The 22,738-nt window shown below is 38.6% G+C and overlaps 1 protein-coding gene across 3 annotated transcripts in view; it reads left to right on the top strand.

Moving 5' to 3' along the window:
- Nucleotides 1-504: 504 nt before the first annotated feature.
- Nucleotides 505-22,738, top strand: part of LOC128738966 (F-box only protein 25) — a 39,018-nt gene continuing 16,784 nt past the window's right edge. Inside the window, exons 1-2 of one of the 3 annotated variants that reach the window (XM_053834475.1) lie at nucleotides 505-632; nucleotides 6,076-6,608. In XM_053834475.1, coding sequence (XP_053690450.1) covers nucleotides 6,505-6,608 — 104 coding nt within the window. In that variant the 5' untranslated portion in view covers nucleotides 505-632; nucleotides 6,076-6,504. Of the gene's footprint in view, nucleotides 805-6,075; nucleotides 6,609-22,738 lie in introns of all 3 variants that reach the window. The other 2 variants (XM_053834474.1, XM_053834473.1) reach the window with 2 other exon arrangements.

Below are 22,738 nucleotides of genomic sequence, written 5' to 3'. Positions count from 1 at the left end.
CTTTTGTAAATTCGTTTCATGCAATTAAGATAGACCAAATAAAAAACTTCAATCATCACCTGAACCTGAATTAATTCAAATCTGGATAGACATAGAGCTTTCTGACAGCTCAAGCACCCATACTAGCGAACACAAAATTTGCGTGTATACATAATATTTGCCTCATTTTGGGGGAGAGCTGATGCCTGTTTGCCTCATTTTCAAGCACCAACACACACATAAATGGAAAGGTCTATAAAGCTTGTTTACCTTTCTTAAACACCTTTATCCAAACTCTTACTCGCAGTTTCAAACTGTCCAGTGATGTCCAGTGAGGTGCAAAAAGCGGAATAATTTCTTATGTAATTTCCCGGTTTTTGGTGCGTTGTAATCTCACTTGTCAAAGGCCCCTTGTAATTCCGAAAAAAATCGCAAAACATCGAAAATATCGCACACAGGCAAATGCAAAATGACAACAAAGCAACTCGAGCTCAGTCAGTCGTCGCGAGCAGCTGAGAGCGAGTATACAGTGAGGTTTTTGCTGTGAATTTAGTGTTGTGAAGTTGCAATGCAATTACAGAAAAAAGAGCACTAAGAGCAGAGTATTTTTATTGGTTTTATTACCTATTGGTATTGCAGCAGTAAAGAAAATAGTACGGAAAACAAGAACCAGCTGAGGAAAAAATAGCTTGTGCAAAGTGTGGAAAATTTTGCGTCTTCCCTTTTTTCGCTGAATCCAGTCGTGCTAAAACAGATTTCGGTCATTGGCATCAAAAAGTTGTGCGAGTGTAAATCTGAAAATTGCTTCACTGGTGCTACCAAAAGGTAAAAGGAGACCGTAGCATAGTGTCGATTTCAGATGGCTGTAGAAGCCATTTTTAAATTTAAATTCGCAGTATAAAGGCAAGAAAATCATGAAGAATTGCAACGTTGAAATGTACAATATCTAATCGACGAATATAATTTGTACGCTATTGTAGAGTGCGGGTGAAATATCGCACATTGTACATTTACCTAGTTGAAAAGTGACAAAGCAATATACCTACTTCCATGTTTCCTAAATCAGCTGATTGTATCAACAAAGCAAAATAACATAAAACTTTTCTGAGCAACAATTAGCAGCAGTGAATCAGTGTAGGGCATCGCAGAGCCATTTTTCATGTTATATATTGGAACTTACATAATTAGTACCTAAGCGTTATTCCAAATAGAAATTGCAAATCTACAGTTTGGTTTTCGTAAAGTCGAGAATGAGCATTTGTGGCTCGGACGGAACGTTCCGCATATAAGTCTGGCATTGTTTGACACGTTTTCATGTTAATATAATTTATTTTTGCATGATTTATCTTTGTTGAAGACTTTGCCTGTTTTTCTTAAAAAGGAATAACCAGATGCCTATTGCATATTATTTCTAAATTTTTGATGTTTTACAAAAAAAATAAGCTCTCTAGACAATAAATTGAGGTCTCTTTGTTGCTCAAACCATAAAACCTCAAAAAAAACACAAATGTTTTTGCAATTAGAAAAAATAAGCTTTAGCCCGATTTTTCTAAAAATCTCATTAAAATACGTTTCATCGTTTAAAATTATCAAAATTGGTTCAGCGGTTAAAAAGTTATAATTTTTTTTAAAAATCAGTAGAGTTGTATTGTAGCTGCTATAAAACTTCGAACAAGAAAACTTTAACGACTTTGACCTTTGATCCAGTATATGTAGCGTATCTTCGGCGGAATTTTTCGTTATATTCCAGGCAATAAATGCGCCGAAGACGCCAAACGATTGAATTAATTAGTCTTATTTATATTGACATATGTAATAGCGGAAATTCGCCAACATTTATAGACTACATTCGTGATGGAGTTCTTGATCCTTCGGTCTACACTACAGTGGCCTTTTGTCAGAAAAGATTGTAAAATGGTATGTTTCTGATAAAGAATCACTGTTCGACCGCAAGCATATTAAGTTTAATTATTGTTGTTGCAGTTGAAAAGCGTAATAATCGACGTGCGACATTCGGTTTTATTCTTGTTCTGTATATCACGAGATATTTTGGAAATATACCTGAAAAATAAAAAGGGAATTTTATTTTCGCTGGATAATCGACACCCTAATAAATCGACGCTAGTGTGACAATGCAATCACTCTCCTAGGCAATTGACAGAGGTGGGCATAATTCCGCTAATCCGCTAACAGCTAATTAGCTCAGCTAACATTTTGGTTAGCGGTTAGCGTTTTCGCTAATTTTTATAACCGTTAGCGTTTTTCTTAGCTTCCGCTAAATTTGTATACCGCTAAATAAACCGCTAACTTTTTTTTGCAGAAGGAAAATTTGTAAGAAATATCGCACAGGCTTCGGTCGAAGGATTCCAAATTCCAAACTTTTGTATGTACTTTACCAGCCAAGAGCCGGGGTGGCTCTTGCCGTATCAAGAATTCCTCTCCATTGTACTTCTGGGTCCTAGGCTACTCGTTTCCAATTTGTTACGCGTCTCGGCACATGCAAGTTGGCTTCAACCTGGTCAAACCATCTAACTCGTTTGGCCCCTCTATTCCTGTTGCCGGTGGAGCTCTTGAAGAGAACGGATTTTACGTTCGGTATCCTTGCGATGTGGCCGGCCCACCGTAGTCTCCCAACTTTTTCCCAAATAGTGACTACAACTCATAAGTCTATGCCACTCTCCGATATCCGTTTGTACTCCGCCAAAAATAGTCCGCAACATCTTTCGTTCAAATACGGCAAGTGCACTTCCGTAAACAAAGTTGTTGTCTCAAGTCCGTAGAGGACTACTTTTGAACGCGGACTCAAATAAATCGATATTTAAAAACTTCGAGGCCTCTTACATTCACTGAAAACATCAAGGGAGATTTTCCGATTTTCTCGGACATCACTCGTTTTATAAATGCATAAGTGCTCGGCCAAATTTCAACGCAATAAATTTTTCACAACAACCAAGGAAAATTATTATCTACAAAATATTTTTTTACAAATTTTCTACCTTCTGATTCTGATTCCTTTTATTTTGATTTCATTGTATTTTTACTAAAAACTTGAAGTTTTATTACTAGATGCGCCACTACTGGTACGGTATAAATAACTTTTTATTAAGCAATCCAGAGAAAATATTATTTGGAAAGCATTTACATAAATTTTCACAGCAATGGAAAACTCCAATAAAAAATCGAGGAATCTATGTCATGGAACATGGAAATGTTTTGTACCCTTTTAATGTGATAATATGCGAAGTGATAATGTTCTTTAAACATTTGTCATGAATGCCTGCAATTCTTTGCACGGAATTATCTCAAGAATTTTTTCTTAGACCTTTGAAACAAAAATTTTCTTTTATTGCCGAAATCAGCGCTTATCGAAGTAATGCTGATACTACAGTGCTAACAAATTTAGCTGTTAGCGGTTAGCGTTAGCTTCCGCTAAATTGTTGGTTGATTTAGCGGTTAGCGGTTATCGAAGCTAACGTTCTGATTTAGCGGATTAGCTGTTAGCGAAGCTAAAATTTCGGTTAGCGGTGCCCACCTCTGGCAATTGACCAGTAGGAATAAAGTAACTAAGGTTCTACATCAAATTTAGTTGACCCGGTTTTTGCCGATTTGAAATAGAAACTGCTGTACATATACTCTGCAACTATGGAGCATTATTCAATCAAAGAATGTCAATATTATTGAGGGTTATTAGAGCCCCTCGAAATTTGGCAAAGCGATCCTGATAGGGCATTAGACTTTAAAAAAGGTGTCGAGCCTAACTTGAAACGTGTGTTATGTCAACCAGTGCCCATAATTGTAACAGAATATCTAACTAGCACCAATTTAAATATTATGACCCATAACAATATACCTCATCAATGGACGCAGTTGCAGAGGTGGGCACCGCTAATCAGCTAATCGCTAACCTTTTAGCCAGCGAGTAGTGCGTTCGCTAGGCTTTAAATGTGTTAGCGCTTTCATTAGTTTGCTATGTATAAGTTAAAGTGCACTAAATAAACTACTAGCCGCTAATTTTTTAAAATAATAGCAAAAATAATTGTGCGATTTTTTGCAAATTGATAAAGTTGGTCGCTGCTGTTCGCGTTGCGAGTAAATATAGTTCATTCATGACTAGTTGTACTATTTCAAAAAATTAGTGGCTGGTAGTTTATTTAGTAGTACTTATATTTATCGGACACTAATAGAAGCGCTAGCACATTTAAAACTTTGCAAACGCGCTACTCGCTAGCTGAGATGTTAGCGGTTAGCTGATTAGCGGTGCCTACCTCTGCGCAGTTGCAATGTGGCTCTACAGGAAAGGAAAAAGTACTTTTATGAGCGATAACGCTCTTTTACAATTACAAGTTGCCCAATAGCCTTTCGGTGTGCTGGTGGCCGACCAAATAAAACAAAACAATTACAAGTTTTTTTGCAATTACAGTATTTACCATAAAGAAAACTAGAGACAAACTCGAAAAATGTCTCTAGCATAAAATTAAGAATGCTGCTGCCAAAAAATTAGAAAATTCAAACCTTGAAAACAGAATTATTAAATAATTAATGGCAACAATAAAGAAGTGTGTACAATTGTATCGCCTGTACTTGACAAATTAGGAAATTGTGTAGAAAATGATTTAAATTATCTGAACGAAAATTTTAAAACAGAGAAAAACTCATTTTCTTTGCGTTAATCCGCAGACTGCGGTTTTATTTACAATGGTCGAGAAACAAACTGCTTCCGTTCCGTTCGAGCATGTTTTGATTAGCTGCAACCGTTATAGCACGAAAATTGCTTCACTGTAGTCAGATGATTGACTCAGACCGTGCAAACAGAGCTGTAGAGGCAATCAATCTGATGTATGTGTTAACAAAAACACTTCCTTCTTTTAGTCAATGTACCTTAAACGACAAATGTAAAATATGGCTCAATATTTGGCAATATTTCAGAAAATCGCTCAAATGCTGGCCACCTTTTGTTATGCTCATACAGGTCGGACTCGATTATATATGATTCGATTATATACAATTTTAGACTCAATTATATATAGTCAAAAAAAAATTTGCTCCGATTTTCTTAAATCTCGCTCTATTTTATCTTTTTTGAAGATAATTACGCCCGTAATTTTTTATTTGGCCCCTAGGGTGGCTCTTTCTGAGTTAGTATGGCTCCAAAAATGCGATTATTACCTTCCTTCCTTGATAACTTTTGAACCACTGGACCGACGTCCAGTCGAGGCAGCAAATCCTAAAATTTTCTTCAAACGAACAAATCAAACAAAAACACACACCTAAATTTCGATAGAATTTTTAATAGAATCACTAAAATTTACTGCGTAAATACTAAGACATAACAAAAACAATATTCAATTTAAGATAAGTCATTTGATGGTTTGCTCACGCGTTCGTCGGTATATTGAAGGTGAATCGAACCTTTATTCATTTATTTATTTATATCAAAAAATCCTGTAGAGTAAGGACTTCTCCTTTTTAATTTCTACAATCGGTGTTTCATTGACCACATATTTAATAACTATTTCATTCCTATATGGGCTGTCTCGTCAAATAAAATGAATAAATATAAAATAAAATGAATTGATAACATTTATTAGGTCAGGTTAGTATGTTACCTGATTTATAAAATAAACCTCTTTCACTCTTCACATTGTTTTTATTGAGAACGTCAATTGATTGTATCGCAGTCGAAGTTCAACTTAAAAATTCAACTTATCGAAAATTAAATTTGCTTCAAAAAGCACATTAATTTTTTCCACTAGGTGTCTAAGATAGATTTTGCAAATCGAGCTCTGTTACTTTCCTTATTACGCGCAAATACAGTCTGTGTACGAGCACTGCACTTTCGAAAGAACTTGCTCTAGTAAAGCAGCAACTAGTATAGGTAAATGGATCATTAACGCACTCACATAGTACATGCTCTATATTTAAACTTGATCCCCTTTCTTAATTTGACTCTTTTGCGATTGAGTACGACAGTATTTTAGAAAAGGGAAAGCTTTAGTAGGTACTATCTGAGACAGTACTATAGATTTATTTCATAATCAATATTGTAAAAGCAGGCGAAGATCCTTCAAATACTGAACCAGTCTACTGTACTTACAGCATAGACACCACTTCTTCGACATAACCAACCAGTGGTATTGAATAGTGTATCATAGGCACCGCGTAAAATTTCCCAATCATAGCTTTCTTAAGAAATCAAACGAATTGAAGAGAGAAAATCCCAACACCACCGGTCGGTGCAAAAATCAATCAGGAAGCAATCATAGTGTGAAAAACGAAAATAAAATACATCGTCCTCGAGTGAAAGAGTTTTTCTCTAATCTCAAACCACACGTGTAAGATAGTAGGTGAAGTGAAGATAAAGGCGAAGAAAACATACGGCTCAAGTGAGTTTGCTATTTTGGCGGAGCGCGTGATCTGTGCCCTTTCAGACAGCGTGCATTAATCATCTCGCCTGCAAAAGTTTACCGTCCATCGTGAAAAGTGTAAACGGTACACGGTACTTGCGCGAATCCAGAAAGCAATAATATGCCATTCATCTCCAAAGATTGGCGCTCGCCCGGTGAAGCCTGGGTGAAAACCGAAGAAGGTTGGGAAAAGCTGAAAGTTCTGGAATGTGTCAAACGGAAAAGGTAAGTTAAAAAACAGATACTTGGGGTTTCAACCAAAAGCGTAATTATAAATATCGGGTGACAACTAAAATTTTGCATTTTTTTTCTCAAGCTGTCAAAAAAAGGCAAAAAGATACATGAAGAAGATCTGATCTACCGAAATTAAAGATACATTATCCATTGTCGAAAAAAAATTAGTGTACATTTGAAAACGGTCCGTAATTGGCTGTTCGGCGAAGCTTTCGTTTGACGTCGAAACAGGAGCATTGTACGGCCGTCATGTCAACTTTGCGAATGCATCTCTTGATTCTACCAATCAACTTTTTGCAATTCGTGGTTCTCCAGTTATTTTTGTACACCAAGGAACTCAAAATCCCGAAGAAATCTTTGATTGGGTGAACTGAGACAGATTTTTCGGGTCGTGGTTTTTGGGTAAAAATGGGATCGAATGGGTATTCAGGAACGATTATGTTTTTTTACCGTAATGCGATGATGCTTTATCCGGCAAAAACACGTATTGTCCATCTGCATGATGTTTTGTAGAAACGGGATCAAAATTTTCTTCAAACATTCGTCTTCTGCATCTTAATTGATAGCCAAACCAGAGGGCTTATTGTTGAAAAAACGAGAAAGAGAGCGATGTCCTTCTGCGTCCATAATTTTGGCTGGTCTTCCACTACCTTGCTTGCGAATAGTTGTTGCGCATCTTGAGATGGTAAACAGTCGAAGCCGCAACATATTCGCTTTTTAAATGTTGTACCGTATACTTTCTGCCGAGATTTCTGTGACAGTTCGTAGAAGTGTACAACGCACTCTCGAAATGCTTCTTGTTTAGACGTCATTTTAAGCAAAACAAGGCAAGCATAAACAAAGCAAATAGTATCCAGCTTTTTACGAGCCATAATGGCGGACGTGTTCGTAATATTTGAACGGCATCTTTGACATGTCACTAATACATCGCACGTCTTGTTTCCGCGCGTTCACGGTAAAACTAAAGGAATGTACGAAAAGAAAACGTGCGATGTATTAGGGAAATGTCAAAAATGCTGTTAAAATATTACGAACACGTCCGCCATTATGGCTCGTAAAAAGCTGGATAGGGCTTTTGCTACACACACATGCAAGACATCTGTTGGGCACACATTGCATGTTTTCCTATTCGATGCAGCAAAAACGTGCTGGATAAAATTATCATTTTTTCTAAAATTATTTATCATTTTAAAGCAACTAATAGTCAAAGTAACCGACAAATGTTCCCTGAAATATATGCTGACTTTTGGTAACTAGGGTTTCGTGAATTCGCGTTAAATCGGTGTCCCAAATATACTGTTTTTTTGTAGCAATATGCGGCATAGGCCAAGTTAAAAATAACGGAATATAAAATTGGTTTTAGCATAATAAATTGCTTTCTTAGCCGAAAGCAACTGCTGGCTATTGATATTTGTTTAATTTTATCACGCTAACTTAGGTCATAGTTATCCCTACGATAAAACTGAACCTTGTCGTGGTGTAGGGCTTTTTAACTAATCAGTAAATGAACAGCGGTCACGTTTACTTCTGAATGTGGGTATATATCAAAATACTTTTGTGATTTCAAGTGGGACTCGGGGTAAAAATTTACCAAATGTGATTGTTGCGTTGTTCAGAAAGTGCTTTTATTCCGCTTAAGAATAAGGCCAGCATGGGGATCTCTGACAATAGATGAAGTTTTCTGGGATTCATCCTTATTTATCACAACTGTCACAAATATCTCCGAAAAATGTCGGATTGATTGAGTTGGTCGGGGGCTTAGGGTTAGTAAGGGGATCTAAGCGGGATACCAGATCCGATTGGATGCCGAAGGACCACTCTAATGATTACGGGTAATAGCACTTCCTAGGTAGCAGATGGGAAAATTAGGTCAATTCGTTTCGCGTGTTCGAGTTTCGGCTAGGTGGTGCTGCTAGATAGAGTAGGATTTTTGCACTGGCCCCGTGGCTGTCCTGAGCTCTGATGGCCGTCCGCGGGCTCTGTCGATGGGAAGGGGTCGAGTCTTAAAGAGACGTTTAAGCCCAGAGCTTTACAGCACTTTGGTCTCGAGGGTTGGAAGGCGGGCGAGTCTCTATATTTTGAAGCTTCTGTCGACTACCGCGAACGTCCAGCTTGTGCTGCGCTCAATTTGCTTTGTATCGTGGGAATGCACTGTGAATACTAAGGTGATGAAAGATTAAATTTGCCCTGATAAGTTGATAACCACTAATGCTCCGAAATTTGTTTTACCTATTGGTTCATTTGTGGTTGTTTGTGTTGGAAAACTGAAAGCGGGCGCGCGGTTGAAGACCGGTGTCAGGCGGGGCTGACGAATTCTCCACTTCTTCACTATACCACATATTGCAACTCGAGTGGTACAAAAAGTCCAAAGCACATTTACAAATTCGATCTATTATTTTTCTTCTCATCATCATCATTATCATCATCATCGTCATCATCATCATTATATTTAAAATATGACATTCCGGCCTTTGGCAGAGAGATCTTAGAGTCAGTTCGTGGAGTCCGCGCAGGGCCGAAACGCCTCCGCCTGTGGGTATAGGCGTGACGGCTATGCTTGGGGCTCTACCTGTGTTTTAGTGGGCGCCAGTACCTGTCTCGTCAGGTAGAACTGATGTTTGAGGTCTCCCTGACACTTTGTTGACAACACAAAAGGGCCCAGCGCAGAGTTTTATACGCTATTAAGCGACCAGTTGGATAACCCGAAAAAAAGGAAAAAAAAAGGCTAACTTAGGTCATAGTTACATTTTTGATCATTGCTGCCGCGTCTTAGCTTATTTGTTGAAAATATTTTTTTTATTTAATAAACAGATATATTACCTTGCCATATGTATGAAGCAATTTGTAATTTCTGTTTTAAATGAAGAAAATAAATCATTTAAAAAATTTTGCTCTTTCCAGCCCATGTGTTTTATATGGAGCTGTCACTTTTGCCTGCCCAACAAATCTCCAATACAAATGCACTCTGCAAACACCCTATTGACTAAAAGAGGAAAGAGAAAGCTATCACATACATACTCTCATTTCTCTCTAAGCTCGTTTGTTGTGGGGTATAGGGGGGGGGGCTCAAAAAAATTTCAAAATTTTAGTTGTCACCCGTTATTCATTTTATTTCGTGTATTGAAATAAACGAAATTCGTACAAAAACAAGCCAAAAATTATGAAGCTGCAAACCAACTCTGTAGTTGAACTTTGTTAAAACAACTACGTATTTACTTTTAAAAGGTGTTTTGGCTTTTACGCCCTCTGCGTAGTTTTTCGCTATAATCCACAGAATTAATGCCCAAAGACACCAAAACAAGTCAACGTAAAATAATTTTTTTATCAGCGTTTGTGCACTTTTTCCCGCACCTCTAAATGCGCATTACTCCATATTAAGCTGTTTTTTTAATCAGCATCAAAAATCAGCATTGAAATATCGTTTGAGGAAATTTATATATGAGCTAATATAGAAAAATAAAATTATTTAATTGAACACGACTAAAATTATTTTGAGTTAAAGAAGAGCTATACTAAATCAGCGAATCAGCACATGTTAAGCAATGTACTGCGTATTATCATAGAGCCATGAACGGAAATGGGCGCTAGCACAAGTTTTCATTTCTATATGAATAAAGACATAAAAACCTGTAACAAAATTCACGACACAAAAGCGGCTCAAAAATACATATTAAATCAATTTTTAAAAATTTAAATAAAATTTTTAAAACAGATTTTGTTTTCGACATACTAACGAGTTAGTAAATTTAGCATTTTGAAGACCAGGTTTGATGTTTTCCACTTCTATAGAGCAATACGAAGAAGCGTTCTTTGTTTGGTGAAAATCTTTAGCTTTGGCTGTGACGGAGCTACACAACAAAAGAGCGGTTGCCCAAGCGACGTGTGCCACCTCCACCTCCCACCGCGCACCTCCTATTCAAATCACGACCTCTCTAACCCATCGCGTACAACCGTGGTATTAAGATTGTCGCACAAGATAGGTACGATTGTAGGTACAATTATTATTGTTATTGATTACATGAGTTTATTCAATAGAATAACTTTCGATCATTTATCAGATGTCAACGTTTATTTAGAGCACCTGAATATGACGCATGTTGATTACCTTGTTTTAGTGTAGACGAAACATCAATAAAACTGTAATTGCGTATATATTATTGGGAGCGGGAGAAACAAGTACCTACTTGAACTAGAGCCATGAGAGCAAACGTGAACGAGTGAGATTGTAAACAAAGCACAGCTGAGTAAGACATTTGCCTTCTAACGGGAAAATGCTCACGTTAACATGCCTCTGGTACGATACTCTCGGTCTAGCCGAAGGTACACAAACAAAAACATATGATTATGAATTTTGCGTGTCGCCCCTATATTAGACTCGCTGTCCTATGGGTTTATGTAATGATTTTAACTTCGCAAACGAACAGGTAAAAATTGGCTTATTTTACATTTTGCTCAAGGTGAAATTAGTCATCATCAACTCTGCAAATTTCAAAAGCAGTATATATTTCTGTTTGAAACAAAAATTGTTTACATGAAAATATATTCGCTGTGTTCAGACTGACAAGAAGAATGCAGTGAATACATTTCTATAAACAGACTGATTCCAAAAACTGATCCGAAATTGGGTTCGCCGACGAAAAGTTAATGACTGCTAGTTTCAGGTTAAGTTAATCGCATTTCAGAAAAAAGAATCGTGATATCCGGAGTGATTCGCGATTGGGGCTCAACTAACAAATTGTAAATTGACCAAACTCGTGACTTTAGTCATGACCTTGAAATGCGGTCAGGCATATATTAATATTTATTTTGAAACGATGATTCTACAATTGATGAAGGGACGGTAAGGGAAAGTAATGAAGAAGGATTTTTTCGGGAATGAAGGGGAAGGGTGGAAAGGAAGGGGGGGGGGGGGGGGTAATAGGTAGCTATGGTTAACAAGTTGTCGTTGTGACTCCTATCTTTTGTCCAATGCTGGAAGGTGCATGGGTCGAACCAAGTTGTAATCAGAGATTATAACCGGATTTGAACCCACAACACCTGCCAGGGCGTGTCGCTCACTGGTACCCGTGTACCTTTGAACCACAGAGGCGCTGGACAAAAGAAGTCTGCACAACCCCCCTTATTAACCATAGCGCGACATGGGTTGTTCTATTTTTAGACACACAATGTGCCTCTTCCTACACCTACTGTAGAAACCACCGACCGAGAAGTTTTAGTCTAACGTCTTTTTACTTTCAGGACGACGACACTATGCAGGCCCTTACGACTTGCAAGGTACTGCGTGTGACGCTGTTCGTCCGAAAGCGTGTTAGTCCGCGTTTCTCAGCGCGGTTCTTCGGAGAAAGGCTCCGTTCCTATGAAAATTGACCAAACTCGTGACTTTAGTCATGACCTTGAAATGCGGTCAGGCATATATTAATATTTATTTTGAAACGATGATTCTACAATTGATGAAGGGACGGTAAGGGAAAGTAATGAAGAAGGATTTTTTCGGGAATGAAGGGGAAGGGTGGAAAGGAAGGGGGGGGGGGTAATAGGTAGCTATGGTTAACAAGTTGTCGTTGTGACTCCTATCTTTTGTCCAATGCTGGAAGGTGCATGGGTCGAACCAAGTTGTAATCAGAGATTATAACCGGATTTGAACCCACAACACCTGCCAGGGCGTGTCGCTCACTGGTACCCGTGTACCTTTGAACCACAGAGGCGCTGGACAAAAGAAGTCTGCACAACCCCCCTTATTAACCATAGCGCGACATGGGTTGTTCTATTTTTAGACACACAATGTGCCTCTTCCTACACCTACTGTACACGCAGTACCTTGCAAGTCGTAAGGGCCTGCATAGTGTCGTCGTCCTGAAAGTAAAAAGACGTTAGACTAAAACTTCTCGGTCGGTGGTTTCTACAGTAGGTGTAGGAAGAGGCACATTGTGTGTCTAAAAATAGAACAACCCATGTCGCGCTATGGTTAATAAGGGGGGTTGTGCAGACTTCTTTTGTCCAGCGCCTCTGTGGTTCAAAGGTACACGGGTACCAGTGAGCGACACGCCCTGGCAGGTGTTGTGGGTTCAAATCCGGTTATAATCTCTGATTACAACTTGGTTCGACCCATGCACCTTCCAGCATTGGACAAAAGATAGGAGTCACAACGACAACTTGTTAACCATAGCTACCTATTACCCCCCCCCCCCTTCCTTTCCACCCTTCCCCTTCATTCCCGAAAAAATCCTTCTTCATTACTTTCCCTTACCGTCCCTTCATCAATTGTAGAATCATCGTTTCAAAATAAATATTAATATATGCCTGACCGCATTTCAAGGTCATGACTAAAGTCACGAGTTTGGTCAATTTTCATAGGAACGGAGCCTTTCTCCGAAGAACCGCGCTGAGAAACGCGGACTAACACGCTTTCGGACGAACAGCGTCACACGCAGTACCTTGCAAGTCGTAAGGGCCTGCATAGTGTCGTCGTCCTGAAAGTAAAAAGACGTTAGACTAAAACTTCTCGGTCGGTGGTTTCTACAGTAGGTGTAGGAAGAGGCACATTGTGTGTCTAAAAATAGAACAACCCATGTCGCGCTATGGTTAATAAGGGGGGTTGTGCAGACTTCTTTTGTCCAGCGCCTCTGTGGTTCAAAGGTACACGGGTACCAGTGAGCGACACGCCCTGGCAGGTGTTGTGGGTTCAAATCCGGTTATAATCTCTGATTACAACTTGGTTCGACCCATGCACCTTCCAGCATTGGACAAAAGATAGGAGTCACAACGACAACTTGTTAACCATAGCTACCTATTACCCCCCCCCCCCCCCCCCCCTTCCTTTCCACCCTTCCCCTTCATTCCCGAAAAAATCCTTCTTCATTACTTTCCCTTACCGTCCCTTCATCAATTGTAGAATCATCGTTTCAAAATAAATATTAACAAATTGTAAACAAATCGTTTTATTACACCATCAGCCTTAAAAAGACTGATAATATGCTTGGCAAGAATCCTCTCTTCTGTTTGGATCGTTAGAATTATTTAAAACAAGTTTTTAGTGATGGGCGATAGAATTGTTTAATCAAAACAAAAGACAATTTGCAGTTTAGCCCCTTTCATTGTTATGAAGTAACAGGCTCATTTACAAATTGTTTTGTAAACAGGCGGTAGTAAAGAGCGAAACTTCGTTATTTTCAAAACACCGGCGCATTGTAAACAGGCGAAACTAAATAAAAAATCAAAACAAGGCGAAACAGGGCTGGGCGAATCTCATTGTCAAAATGCTTTGAGGCTCATTCCAAGGAATTCAACTATAAAACTTTGATTTTGAGCTCGGATGCACAAATTTTATGCAGTATTGTTGTGAAATTATAAGATTGACTTATTCTACACCAATTTATGTCTTTAAACTTGATTTTTGTAACTTTTATTTAAATTATGACTTGAAAATGTACTGGCAAATTATCACAGTGATATTCCTCATTGTTTACACTTTCCTAGTTGCGCCCTTATCGCGAATCACTCCGGATATTATTATTTGTTATTTTGTGCTATTTGGGAGGAGCGTTGGATATGGGATTTTCTTTCTAAATTATATAGGTTTGGACTGACGGATCTCAGAATTTCGAGAAATTTTGTATATGGGCATTGTTTCGGACTTATAAACGAAAAAAATATTTAAAAAACCCGATTTAATCCACCTAGTGGTGAAAGGAACCTTTGTTATACGGTCTTACTTGCTATTTGAAATAGAAATCGACACGTCTTCGGAACATAATTCATCTATTGGTTATCGTTGCGTAGTGCGTTGATTTACATAAAAATTTTGAAAATTGAATAAGTTTACAAAATTTTAACAAAATAGGAACACTTAAATTTTGATAGATCCTTTGTTCATGAAATTGCCGAGTAAGGATAAGTAAGTTGTTATTAATCTGAGTAAGTGCAAATAAAAGTAAGTTGTAAGTGGAAATCTTATCCTTTAGCATATACGTTGTCTAGCAAAGGTCTAGTTTATAGGTTTTTGAACTATGCATAGTTTCCTGTAATGCCATTCTATTTGACTCACATCAATAGAGTTTTCTTGAATAATTTTCACAAATTTTTATTAACTCACGCTGTTGTATTTTATACAACACGTGTAGGTTTTCAACGCCATATTGTTATAAAGTTACAAATCGTTGTTTAACTAACGTATATTCTTCAACAAACTTATTGTGAGCAAAATATCATAATTATTCAATGTATTAATAATTTAAATTGTTGGGAAAATTTATGCAGCAAAACTATCAGCAAATGTAAAATGCTTAAAATTTATCCGTCTGCTGGTAGTCGAGTAATGCGGAGTCAAAATTAGGGTATTTTTTATAATCAAAGTTCCACAGATCCTAAACAAGCAAACATAGAGGTATAGTCTTTTCAGCAAAGTTGTGTATTTTTACTATTTGTACAATTTTATAGTACATGAAAAAGTCATACAACAATTACAAAAAGAGCGAAAATAGAAAAACTGATTTTACAAATTCATATACAATAAATAAGATATTTCTATCTTCGCTGCAGAGATAGAAGGTTACTGTCTTTAGCAAAATTTCTTGTAATAATATGCTCTATAGCTTTGCAGAACACATCAATGTGTTATATTGACACTGAAGAAAAATAATTTTTTTATTTCACTTTTAGGGGGATTAATCAAAATTTAAATTCCACCAAACGATAGAGCTTTCAATTTCAAGAAACTCTTCTAAAGGTTCGATAAACCTAAAACCAAGTTTTCCCAGTCAAAACTCTAGTGCACACGTTTTCTTTGGTTTGGGGCTATTGTGCGCGCGAGTAACTGTGTTACAAAAGTTGGCGCGAGTGTTCGAGGGGTAATATCTTTTAACCGGTAAAACCAATTCTTATGCAATTTTGCATATATATTCGTAGTATCAAAACCTCTCGTTTGATATTAAAATATTTCAAATTAGGTAAATTATCTTGGTTTAAATCATTATAAATTATTGTTAATTTTGGTGTGGTGTATACGGTTGCTCATAACTTTCAAATTAAACGTCCAATCAAAAAACCATTCAATAGTGATCTATTAGGATATATTACCTTTCCAATGAGACTAAGAGCGCATAAATCGGTTTGGCCATCTCTAAGAAACAGGCGATAATTATTACCTTGTCAAAACAGGTTTTTCAAGCATAACTTTTAAACTACTTGTTTGTTTTCAATTGAAAATTGCTGAACAATTTAGCTTTAATAAGGGCTTTTATTTGATACTAAGATCGTTGAAATCGGTCATGTAGTTCCGAAGAAACCCGTGTCACGTATTTTTCACATTTTTGCTTATAACTTTTAAACGAAACGTCGTATCACGAAACAACTCAATAGTGATCTACTAGACAATAACACCTTTCAAACAAAAGTAATAGCGAACCATTCGGTTCAGCCATCTCTGAGAAACAGGCGATAGAAAAAATCATTACATACATACACACACACACACACACACACAGACATTGCTCAAATCGTCGAACCCTATCGATTGGTATATGTGACTTGGCCCTCCGGGCCTTGGATCAATTTCGTGTTTTTCGACCAATTTTTAAACCTTTGTTATAGTATAACAAAGGTAAAAATTCTATTTTTCCAGAAAAGTTAACGGAAAATTTTTCGATTTCTGCTTGCCACCATCCCCCATGGTAGAGCGATAGCTTCGACATATACCATTTGATTTCCATTGACCTCTAATACCTCTAAGATGTCTGCATTGAAGCTTATCAAACTCTTCCATCTTTTCCAGCACTCATCGCAAATAGTCTTCCTCGAATCCATTCATTTTTTTGTCATCGATTTTGATAAATAGCTCACATCAATACTCGTACATCAGCATGCCATTTACTTCGCTTAGTCAGCGTAGGTAAGTGCCTCCTTATCCATGTTTCCCAAAGGTCTTAAATCGGAATAGGACCTGGCACCAGCAATTTTACATTAGTTTCACTCATATCAACGCTAAAATCGCCACGCGTCCTGTTCTTTCGAATCCAGATCTAGTTAATGGTAGGATATTAACAGTGGTTTTAGCTTCAAAAACAATAGGTCACTCACCGCGGTGTTAATTAGTAGACCAAGGAATAGTAAGCTATTCTTTGCCCGAACTAGGTGTCCTGAAAAACCATTAACTTCTTACTTCTAACGGCAGAGAGGTGGCTCTTGCCGTAACAAGAATTCCTCTCCACTGTACTCGGTCCTGGGCTACTCGTCGTCAATCCGTTGAGTGTCTCGACATACGCAAGGCTTCTATCTGGTCGAACCATCTACCACGTTGGGGCCCTCTATTCCTTGTGCCGGTGGGGTTCTTGAAGAGAACGTATTACACTGCACAGTTGTCCGGCATCCTTGCGACGTGGCCGGCCCACCGTAATCTCCCAACTTTTGCCTGGCGTACGATAGAATTTCTCCAAGTAGTGCCCGCAAATCGTGATTCATACGTCTACGCTATCCGCTTGTATTCCGAGAAACATAGTCCACAACACCTTTCGTTCAAATACGGAAAGTGCACGTATTTCTTCCGTAAGCAAAGTTACTGTCTCAAGTCCGTAGAGGACTACCGGTCTGATTAGCGTTTTGTACATCGTCAGCTTTGTGCGGCGACGAATGCTCCTTGATCGAAGCGTCTTACGGAGGGAAAAGTAGACTCGTTAATAGATTTATTATTTACGCGTCGGAAGGACCACGATAATCGACCCCAGTGCCTGGTCGAACCACTGGGGACTATCCGGGGCAGAACTCCGAAGGCTTCTTTTTATGACTAGCTCGAGCGTGAGGTCTGGAGGTTAAAGGTCGGCTCTGCGACAATATGTGACCAATCGGAAGTCCAAACACGGTCTTTCAAACAAACTTTTTATTAAACTTACTGAGTGTGCAGTACACTACAGGTATGTATGCTGGGCCGGCCGGCTAATGCTGGATCTAATGCTCAATCTGGCGAAGGTGGCGTCTGGTGGGTTTGCGATCTGATTCTCGCAGCGTGGCTGCTGCTGTCGTTTATACTGGCAAGGTCTAATAGTCAATCTTGGCCTACGCTGCCGCTGCTCATTCGATACAATGTCCGGGGCCAAAATCCTGGCCTAGCTTGATTTCCCGCTGGAACTCGGTTCGATTGGAAAGGACAGCGGATTGTCAGCCACGCGGTTAACTTCCAGCTAATGGACATTGATTGTTTTAGCCTTAATTTTTTTATCTTCCTTTATCACTTTAGCTTTCTTCACTCGTATTTCGCTTCTATCTTCGATACGTTATCTTTCCGTTTTTTTTCTTTAGTAAGGCCATTGCAAATTATTTTTAAAGTTTTTGTCACTCCGCCTTGGAAATTGGCTTGAAAAATCGGGGGGCAAAAAAATAATTTGTAGGATATGAGTTAAATTTTTCTTATAAAATCAATTCCGATCCGTGGGCTATACAGCCTGAAAAACTCGAAAAATAAGTGTACGAGCTGAGTTAACGCTCCTAGCACGAAACAGAAATGGAAATTCAAACAATGAAATTTCCAAAAATCGTCCAAAAAAATTTTCTTTCGTTTTTGTATTTTTTTCGTAGATTTTTCACGAAAAATAATAACTTACACTCAAAATAAATTTCACGTCGAAATCATAGGAAAAGTTATGTGAATATTTTCCATCCAACTTTTCCTGTAATATTTACGTGCTTTTTAGGTAGTTCGCACGCATACTAATGCGTTAACGTGAAAATCAGATAGATGTTATTATTTTTTCCAATAACAATCACGTAAACCTTGTAGAGAAATTTACGTGATTTTTCACGTGGAAAGGACGTGTGGATTATTTTGAGTGTATATATTAAATTTGCTGTAGTACGGACGATTATTACGTATCGACAATGTTTATCTATAGGAAGCTTCCTAGCCTAGGCTACATCATCTACATGGGAGATAGAACCATAAACATGACGAGACGCGTTTTCATAATCGTTTCGTCTCTGCGTTTATAGAAGAACTGGGGGTAAAATGAACACCCTAAGCAGTTTTTCCGTTTTCTCTTTCAAAAGTCAGCCAAATGACGGATGCGTCGCATAAATTGAAAGTGTCCACTCATATTCTAAATGGAAAAATATATGAATGTGCCAAAAACAACGATTTTCTATAAAATTTCTTGAATTTTCGCCGACACCAAATTCAAGGCTACACTTTTTTGTGTGGGTAAAATGAACACCTGGTGGGGGCAAAATGAGCATACCATGGGGAAAAATGAACATACAGTAAATGTGATTAAATATTGTATCAAAACGCTACGCGTTCAACAAAAAATGTAAATTTTTAAACATTTGCCACCAGCATCTGTATTTTTTACAAATAAAAGAAAGGTTTATTATTGAAAAGCAAATATATTAATCAGTCAATTCTTTTGCATAACAGAAACATAACAAAAGAGCATATTGGAAAACATATAATGAAATGAAATAAACAATTCGGTTAGTTCTTACATATGAGGCAACGAAAACCAGCACTGTCGCAACATTTAGCGTGGAACCAATTCAAACAGGACAAGCATTTCTTCCAACCACAACCATCAATCGATGCGGAAAATATATCCCCGCATAGTTCACATAGAGTGTCTATGCTACTAAACGGCTTCGAGCATCTGTTTTGAGCATATGAGTCAACTTTAACGGTAACTGAAAGATATGGTTTACTAACTGAAACCTTGCTAATACAGTAATGGTTACCTGGCAGATCAAATGAAACATTCGTAGAATCCATAGTGCCATCCATTGTATTTTCCGATTTACACTTTCGTTTTGTCACTCTTGGAACAGACATCTCCGGCAAAGGTAAAATATCAAATGGTGTGATGTTGAATGAGGAGTTTTGAGTATCTAAGTCAACTTATATGGTTTACTAACTAGTACTTTGTGAACATAATCAGGATTACCTGGCAGCGGAGCAAGCGAAACATTCGAAGAAACTATAGCTTTTACTTCATCTACTTTCATCATTGATATGTTAACAGTTTTTGTCTCTCAGTAACTGTGGATGGAGCAAAGTCATCGTCACTAAAGACATCTCTGCTGTATGGCCAAATACCACATTTACGAAACCCGTTTGTTGCGATACTGGCAGAAGCGGCTTTTAGAAAAGCGATACCCATCAGTTCGGACACGTCGTAGAGGCCAATCATTCGTCCAGGGTATTGGCGCATAAAGTTCTCGGAAGCGCTTGCATAAAAATTTTTGAACGGTCCCGTAAAAGTGACATCCAAAGGCTGCATTTTGTTACTACAATGTGGGGGTAGCACGAGCACGGTAACAAAATTAGCTTTTTCCGCAAATGCCAAATTTTTTGTGTGGGAGCTGTGACCGTCAATGATAAGAAGTGCAGGGTTGTCCTTCGACGGATTTACATTTTCGAGGAAGTGGTCAAACCAATCGAGAAAGATCTCGCAAGTCATGTATCCAGAAGGATGACAGAAGAATTTAGTACCATTCGGAGCTCCTTTTTCAGGGCATCATGCATGTGCACTCGGGGAAAAATCATATAGGGCTACACATACTGCCCTGTCGCGGACATGCACATGACGACAGTTGTTAACATTCCTCTCTCGCCTGATGTTATTGACCCTACCTGCTTTTTGCCTTTCTTAGCAGCAATTTTCATCTTTTTCGGGGGAACCTACGATTAACAATTTGTCATTATTGAATGTTCCAATAGAATAGATTATTGAATTTACCGTGCTTATCCCCGTTTCATCCGCATTAAAAATGCGTGCCGGGGGAAACTGCTTGCTATTCAATGTGTCACCGAGAATGTCGTAAAAAGCATTCACGGAAACTTTATTGAAGCCTCTCGCGCGAGCCGCAGATGTAGCTTCAGGTTTCCGAAAGGATAAACTATCATTCCGTCTAAGGAAACCTTCCAGCCAATCCCTTCCAGCCATCTTCAGTTTCTGACTGAAGGGATGGGGCAAGCCGTTTCGCTCTGCCAATTCATACGCCAATTTTTTCACATCCTTCATATTAATCCCATAGAACCGAGATTCCAAATCCAGCAAATGTTTGATGAGCTCTGTTTCTTGATCGGCGGAGAACACAGGTTGTTTTGATCCCAGGCATTTTTTCTTCTCCGGTGAAGTTATCCACCTGGCGAACGTGATTCTTGGGATCTGGAATTTAGTAGATGCAGCTTTTACAGACATTCCAGGCGCAACAGCATGTTTAGCTGCTGCCATTATTGTGTCTGTCCACATTTGTCTCTGCGTTTTTCTTTTATATACTCGAGGCATCTAAAAACAAATCGTCATTAAGCGAACTGTTCATTTTATCCCCAAAAGATAGGTGGTTTTCAATTGTTTATTTTAAACAAATAATTGTAATAAATACTTACAATTCTTGACAGATCCGTAGAGAAACGTAGAAAGAGCAAAACTGAACAATCTAATCAATTTGAATTGAATTGACACGTTGAAAAAGCTTATTCTTATTTCTTTGTGATCGCCTTGCTCCCCAGGGAGGGACGACAGTTAAATCCACCATCTGTTTACTGTGATTTCGATTACTTTATGTTTAGAAAAAGAAGCAACAAAACCTCCTCGTCCCAATAGGTCGAAGATTCTTTACGACATTTAGACTTATACTAATTTGATATCTGTATTTGGGAAGTATGCCAGAAAGAGTTATAAAGTCCTCTCGTCCTAACAAGATTTCTTAGGACTGCGACAAACCTAGTCCAGTTTGATGTCCTGAGAGTAAACAATTTTGGTAAAGTATAAAACCACCCATTTTATTCAACATAGTTTATTTTTGAACATTAACATTGAATCTAGTCCAAATTGATGTCATGAAGGTGAAACGTCACAGAAAAGTGAGCAGCAATCCATTCCTTTTGCCAGATTGTATCCACATTCGCGCATATGAAGTTGCTAATATTGGTTTGGTTTTTGCGTGAGAAAAAAATGAAGGAAGTATTTTTGATTTTGTTTTCGTGTAAGTGCGAAAAGGATCAAAAATCTCTTTAGCTTTCGCAGTCGCGAATAGGTACTGTGAGAATTTTTTCGGAACTGCTGTCTTACAAGCACACACGGCTGAAGGGATATTTGTGCAAGTGAAGTAACGCAGCAATTCTCAAAGGGGGGAAATCGGCGACTCTTTTACCCGTGAATAGTTTTGAATGTTTCAATCGCTGCTTTGCGTCAGTTAGTTGCCTGCAATTCTTTACTATTCAATAGTCAAGCATTAATTTCTTTCGAAAATGATGGAGAAGACAAGGCAGAAGGGATCCGTAGTGGTGCTAATGTTTATTTGATCGTCAACTCAGTATAAAGCAGTAAGGTACAAAACATTTTGCAACGGCACGCTGTTATCGTTTGTAGACACCCCTAGGATAACTTCCGTTATGTTTCCTTCTATTGTATCGCTATTGAGATGCCCATCGAAGAACGGTTTCCACCTATCTACCTCTTCGCGCTCGTTTGTGACCAGGTTTCTCCTCCTCGTTCCTACTACTACTCATTCCGCGCTCATCGATACTTGCCCAAATTCGAACCAATCATTTTGTGCACTCGAAGTTATTTCACGTAGCCTCGTGGTTGCGGCCTCATTGACGGCCATATCGAAGCATCCAGCTCCACAGCGGAAGATAGAACTTCATTCAGTACGCGCGTAGTTCTCGGCAACTTGTTGGTTGCCTAGCTGCCGAATATTAAACGAAAAGAGTGGCTTTGTCGCGACGTTACTTTTACTTAAGTGGCTTGCCGTCCTAAGACAAAGCCTGTTGAACAAGGTTTCTCCAGTTAATTCGGTTGTGGGCCACCGCTCTCCAATTCCTCGGACACCGAGTACTCTGCCAGATCTCCGTGCTCGAGTGCTCCACCTGGTCTAACCATCTTTGTAGGGTAGTTGTCCGGCATTCTTGCAACATGCCCTGCCCGTCGTATCCGTCCAGCTTTAGCATTCGTTTGGATACTGGGTTCGCCATAGAGCTGTGCGAATTCATGGTGCATCCTTCGCCTCCATACTCCGTTCTCCTGTACACCCGAAGATCGTTCTTAGTACTCGTCTTTCGAAAACTCCGCAATCGCAGGTCTTGGTCCACGTTTTATTCCCGTAGAAAACAACCGGTCTAATTAGTGTCTTGTACAGAG

Source organism: Sabethes cyaneus, chromosome 2, assembly GCF_943734655.1.
Source record: "Sabethes cyaneus chromosome 2, idSabCyanKW18_F2, whole genome shotgun sequence".
Classification (NCBI taxonomy): domain Eukaryota; kingdom Metazoa; phylum Arthropoda; class Insecta; order Diptera; family Culicidae; genus Sabethes; species Sabethes cyaneus.
This window is presented reverse-complemented; position numbering and strand designations above follow the sequence as displayed.